This window comes from Panthera onca, chromosome B3, assembly GCF_046562875.1.
Source record: "Panthera onca isolate mPanOnc1 chromosome B3, mPanOnc1 haplotype 2, whole genome shotgun sequence".
Taxonomy (NCBI): domain Eukaryota; kingdom Metazoa; phylum Chordata; class Mammalia; order Carnivora; family Felidae; genus Panthera; species Panthera onca.
In genome coordinates this window covers 100,025,091-100,031,090 of record NC_138344.1, presented here as the reverse complement: position 1 = coordinate 100,031,090, position 6,000 = coordinate 100,025,091, and the positions used below count along the sequence as shown (strand labels likewise).

The 6,000-nt window shown below is 48.0% G+C and overlaps 1 protein-coding gene and 1 long non-coding RNA gene across 8 annotated transcripts in view; one reads left to right on the top strand and one right to left on the bottom strand.

The window, feature by feature from the left end:
• The first annotated feature begins 1,659 nt into the window (after positions 1 to 1,659).
• Positions 1,660 to 6,000, top strand: part of FERMT2 (FERM domain containing kindlin 2) — an 84,549-nt gene continuing 80,208 nt past the window's right edge. For 2 of the 6 annotated variants that reach the window (XM_060619871.3, XM_060619870.3), the window contains exons 1-2: positions 1,663 to 1,823; positions 2,239 to 2,404. In XM_060619871.3, coding sequence (XP_060475854.1) covers positions 2,248 to 2,404 — 157 coding nt within the window. In that variant the 5' untranslated portion in view covers positions 1,663 to 1,823; positions 2,239 to 2,247. Of the gene's footprint in view, positions 1,824 to 2,238; positions 2,405 to 6,000 lie in introns of all 6 variants that reach the window. The other 4 variants (XM_060619867.3, XM_060619868.3, XM_060619869.3 and 1 more) reach the window with 4 other exon arrangements.
• Positions 3,394 to 6,000, bottom strand: part of LOC132669867 (uncharacterized) — a 171,358-nt gene continuing 168,751 nt past the window's right edge. The window contains exon 4 of one of the 2 annotated variants that reach the window (XR_013556114.2): positions 3,394 to 4,813. This is a non-coding gene — a long non-coding RNA (uncharacterized LOC132669867). The remainder of the gene's footprint in view (positions 4,814 to 6,000) is intronic. The other variant, XR_013556115.2, reaches the window with a different exon arrangement.

Sequence of the window (6,000 nt, the reverse complement as noted above, 5' to 3'; positions counted from 1 at the left end):
TTTTTTCACCCTAACAAGTAATTCCCTATTTTATTAACGTTTTCCTGTATATTTTCAACACCATAATTTACCCAAATATTCCCTCCTCTCTGGACATTCATATTGCTTTCCAAGAGAATTGTCTGGAACCTCCCTCCATGAGTAGAAATAATTGGGAGAGTGGAGAGACTACCGACTTGAGGCATCAATTTCTCCATGATGACTAGCTGAAAATACTGTAGTGGTTTTCCCTATTTTTTATGCCAAACCTCTGGCATCTGAATTTCGTTGCTTTCCTTTCTCGCTTTCACGGGTCCCACCCTTTTCTTGAAGCCTCTAACCTCGTTTCCCAATTGCGTTGATGAACGAAAGGGTTATTTGCCTAGTAGGTTCCTCTTCAAAGTAATTAAAAACTGGGGTCTTTTATGGGCCCTGAGATACCTCAGCTGTGTCTTCCTGACCTGAATTTTTCAAGGCACGCGTTTGCCAACAAGGCAGGTTCCTGAATGGATGTTTCTGAATTGAATGCAACAGTAAATTGGGGAACTGGAAGTAGAGTATGACGCAGGAGGGGACCTTTTTCTATCACTAGTCAGTCTCAACAGGTAAAGTTCTCTAGTTCTTCCCTGAACCTGCTGGCACCGTTCCTGAGCCATTAAAATTCTTTCAAGGTGTGGCCGAGGGTGGGGTAGAAGATGTTTAGCCATCTAAAAGACTTAGACTGTTACTTCTAAGCTGCGTATAAAGATCCAGAAATACAAAAAGCTGGAGCAGCTGGGGAAAGTTTCTGAAAGTACTGCATCCCCCCCGCCCCCCGCCCCCCAATGACCATCGTAAGGGTATTTGACTCGCTTCTGGCTGGAGCTTGCGAACGGGTTAACAGCGCAAACTCTTGGGAGTCCAGTAGGAGTTGCTGATTGTGCCGGACATTGCTTGCAAAGCAGTTTTTGTGGTTCGCCTCCCTCCGGGTTTTCTCATTCTTTTGTGGGATGTTCATGCAGCTAGCTTGGCCATTTACTTCCTAAAGTTTTCACTTCCCAAACCCCTCTCTCCAGCTCCCGGAGGGTGGCACCTCTTCCCGCCCCGAGACTTCGGGACCGGCTCCAGGCGTGGGGAGGGGGCGGGGGACTTTGTTCCCTCCACACGACCTTGCCCTGGGAATTTCCTGTGGCCGTTTCTCACGGACAAGCCCACTTCTCCCGCTGGACGCGCAGACACCCACCGCCACGGGCCCCGGCCAAGCCCGAGGCCCGAGCGCGGAACGCAGCGCCCTGCCGCCCACCGCGCCCCCGCGGGAGGCCGCCCGCGCTCCCCTCGCTCCCCCTCCTCAGGTCCCGCCGCCGAGAGCCCGGATGTTGGATTCAATCCCTACTCCCGGTCCTTCATTTCCATAAAAGGGCAGCGGCACGGCGGGGCTGAGATTGCTGCGCCGCGGGCGCCCCCCGCCTCCCCCGCTCGGCTCCCCCCACCACCGCGCGCGCCGCCCCGCCCTCACCCCGCCCCAGCCCGGGAGTCCGCGCGGCCCCTAGCCCGCGGCGCGGCCGCGGGGGACAGTGGGGGAGGGGGCGAGGCGGTCCGGCCCGCTCGCGACTGCTCGTCCGGGCGGAGGAGGAGGGAGCAGGCGCGCCCAGCCCGAGCCGTCCGACTGAGGGGGCGGGGAGAGAGGGGTGGAGCGCTGGGAGGGAGGCTAGGGGCCGCGACGACAGGACTCCATTAGTCGCTCCAGCCGGGAGGCAGCGCTTCGCCGGCTGAGGAGGGGGTCCGGGCGCCGCCGCCCCCTCGAGCCGCCGCCCCCCGCGCCTGTTGCCGCGCGAGCCCCGGGCCGGGAGCGCGAGGAGCGCGCGGTGAGAGGGGCCGGGACCCCGGCGGGGACCCGAGGGGGAGAGCGGGCGGGGAGGAGGGACGTGGGGCCGGCGGGCGGCGTCGCCCCGCGCCGCGGCGCGGCCGGCAGTACGGCAGGTGAAGCCCGCCGCGGTCCGCTAGGCGAGGGCCGCTAGGCTGGGGCCGCGCGGGGCGGGCGGGCGGCGCCGAGTCCGGCCGAGGGCCGCCGCCGGGCGGGAGCGCGGGCGGCCGCCGGGAAGGGCGCGGGGCGCACTATCCCGCCCGCGCTCCCGCCCCGCCGCCGCGCTCCCGAGGCCGTGCGGAAACCCTCGGGGCCTCCGCCTTCTCCCGCTCCGCGGCGGACCCTGCGAATTCGGTGGGACTTGCCTTCCTTTGGGGGAGTGACGCTTACGAGAGCCATTTCCTCCGTGCTCGCAGGAAGGAGCCATGGCTCTGGACGGGATAAGGATGCCAGATGGCTGCTACGCCGATGGGACGTGGGAACTGAGCGTCCATGTGACGGACCTGAACCGCGATGTCACCCTAAGAGTGACCGGGGAAGTGCACATTGGAGGGGTGATGCTCAAGTTGGTGGAAAAACTCGGTGAGTAGCATCCCAGCCGCGTGAGGATAACGACCTCCAGACTGAGGCTGCGGGGAGGGGGAGGCGGCTGGGGGAGGGGTGGATTTTGGAAATCCTGCTTGGAATCCCGCAAATACTTTGCAAAACTCAAAGGTCTTTCAGTGTTTAAGGAAACAGACTTTTTCACCTTTGTATCTTGTTTTACGTCGTTTCTGTTTGAAAATTTCATAATGTAGTGATTCCAGCCTTCCAATTAATAAACTTAATTGCGTAAACAGTTAAAATTGCGAAAACACTCTGTTTCTTTGCATTCAGCGACTTCACGTTGAAAGAAATGAGAGAAGTGCGCAAGTTTATGTTGAAAGGGGGACGTTAACAGGGTTATCAAGTTATGGTTATCAATAACTTGCCTTCAGTGTACCTGAATGTTGGCGACATCTGGTATTGAGGATGATGTAGAAATTCTTTGAAGTATAAACTGTACTGGAAAATGTGTAACTTCTGGTGCCAGTATGAAGGTTCTTATAGCTGTGCTGCTACGTGATGGAGTGTATTAAAATGTTCCAGTCATCCACTCTTACGAGGGGTGGGGCAGTGTTTGACTATCTGTAGTCCTGCTTTAAATAAGCTATTTCGAGTGTCCAGTTGTATATTAACAAGCTCATAAAATAATTTTGTGCTTAAAAAACAGGCATAATTAAACTAATTCGGGACTCAGTATTTGCTTGGGTACAAATGTATATACCACATTGATTTACAACTGACAAGGTTGAAATAATAGGGTATCCAACAATATGGACTGTAAGAAAATTCTGCTGTGCATATTTTGCTTCTGATGGAATTTTCAGTTTTAAAAATCAACTGAAATGTTTGTATAGATGATTTTATCACAAGAGAAATGCTCAGAGGTCCGACTTCCTGAGTTTAACATGCCTTTTGTATGTCTTGCAGTTCTGATAAGGTGAGGTGTGGCACTGCCTTTCTGGGGGGGGGGGGGGGTGTCTTTATTTAAACACAGCATTTATTCTTCAAGCCACTCTGGAAAATTAGAGAAGTGGTTATTTATCAGGAAACATATTTCTTAACTCAGGGATTGTTGTATACCTACCCTGTAAATTTAGGGAAATAGTGCCCCAATGGAATTTGCAAAATAAGGCCAAAATTCATTTAAGTGGACGTTCTTTGTATATCTGCAGGAAGTTTAATTACTGAAGGACCCAAAAGAAGCTCCTTACCAGGTAGACTCTTACTTAGGACTGTGCATTGTTGGGCTGAGACAGAGCCCAGGAAAGCGAGCCCCCCTGGGTAGTCCTTTAAAAGTGAGATTTTTGCCCTAGTGTTAATCCAATTAACTGTTGGTTAACATTTTCCTATCTGATTGACTGCACCAATCACTGTTTGTAAAATACTTGTGAATCTTTTTTGTCCAGCACTAGTGTGGGATAATTTAAGGAAGAAAATAACAAATATAATTATTAGTGTTTCCTTTGTTTTCAAAGGAAACAAGCATTTGTATCAGATTGCTTATATATGATCAGTGGACCTTATTAATACACTGGTTTCAATAAGAGATGTTTCTTATTATGAAAAAGGAGCTGTTGAAGGTGACTGAGACAGCTTACAGTTCTTGAAAGCCAGTCTTTTTCTGATGAATAAATAATGACTTCTATATTTATATTGCATTGATTAGAACTGTTTATTGCAGAATCACAGACGTAAATAGAAATATAGAGAATAAACTATTTGCAGACAGAACTGATGTTAATATTGACTATAATCTGAATCTTTTCATGTTGATACTTTTTAATTTTTTACGCAGTGAAAGAAGCCCAGCAAAGTAGGAAATGCTGTGTCCGTGGAAACCTTTCATTTTTCTTGAACTGAACCAGTACTGATCTGTTACATTTTGACTTCCAAATAGAAAGTGCTTTTCATCATTATTCTGACTTATCTGTTTGGTAAAAGTAGAGCTAAATGATTTTTTGCTCCTGGTTTTAGGATTAGATTCTTTGAATGGTAAACTATTTTGTTACCTACTGGTACTGAGAAGAGGAGAAATTCAGTAGGGCAGGATCTAAAATTTGCAAACCAGGTTAGTCAAATTAAAAAGGAACTTTCTTCAGAGTTGCTTAAAACTGCTGTGGCTTGCCTTTTGAAACATTGTGCCCCTGAAGGTTTTAAAGGGTGGACTGGGTGGACTTGTCAGCAGCTACAGTAGATGAAAGCAGCTTGCAGAATCTAGATGATAAGAGGTGGATATGGCACAGGGTCATGAGTCTTGGCATTGCTGAGCAGAGATGGACATTTACCAGAATCCGACTTCTATGGCTTTGGAAGTGATGGTACCATAGAACAGAACGTATTGCAGCTTTCACCAACGTCTTCAGATCCCAGATGCCTGTCTGGTGTTCTTCTTACTCTCATCAGAATCTGTATGAATACCAGAAGGATTAAGTTTTAAGGATTTCTTCCTGTGTAACCAGTGATAACAATTATTTCTATGGATTGATACATTGTATGATGACTCCTCCCTTCAAAATTGTATTAAAATTCTGTATGTGGGGCTCCTGTCTGGTTCAGTCTGAAGAGCGTGTGACTCTTGATCTTGGGGTCGTGGGTTCAAGCCCCATGCTGGGTGTAGAGATTATTTAAATAAATAAATATTTTTTAAAAAAATAATAAAAATTTGTATGTATGTGCACATGGAGTATTTTGAGAAGAGGCTTTTTATTTTTTTTATATTTTTTTAATGTTTATTTATTTTTGGAAGAGAGAGAGAGACAAAGCACGAGCAGGTGAGGGGCAGACAGAGAGGGAGACACAGAATTTGAAGCAGGCTCCAGGCTCTGAGCTGTCAGCACAGAGCCCGATGCGGGGCTTGAACTCACGGACCGCAAGATCATGACCTGAGCGGAAGTCAGATGCTTAACGAACTGAGCCACTCAGGCACCCCTAGAAGAGGCTTTTTAACTTTCATTAGATTCTCAAAGAGGTCTGTGATCAGAAACAGATCATGACACAACAAGGTCAGCCTTATTGTGAAGGTATAGTGTTCAGCCCAAACTTAGGTACTTCAATTAAGCAAGCTAAAAAAACTAAATAATGCTTCCTTAGTAGTATTGGCAACATTATTTTATTTATTTATTTAAGTTTATTTATTTTGAGAGAGACTGGGGGAGAGGCAGAGAGAATCCCAAACAGGCCCCACATTGTCACTGTAGAGCCTGACATGGGGCTTGAACACATGAACCCCGAGATCATGACCTGAACTAAAACCAAGAGTCGCTGCTTAACCGACGGAGCCACCCAGGTGCCCCGACATGGTTGGAATTTTATAAAGAACTTTCGCACCTAAGTTAAGGTCATTAAACTATGATTTTTTGATGTCTGACTTTGATTCAAAGATCTGAAAAGCTTCTTTAAATCTTAGTGTAAAACTTATTCTGCACTGACCTTTTAAAAGAAAATAAAGAGTGTATGCTATGAAGAAGCGGGCTTTAGAGAATTATATCCTGATGTCACAGAAAACTTTTTCTATCTATTACTTAGTTTAGGCTGATTTAGAGACATAATCTCCACAGTGGTCCCCTCAATGTTTATACCTTATTCTGAAAATG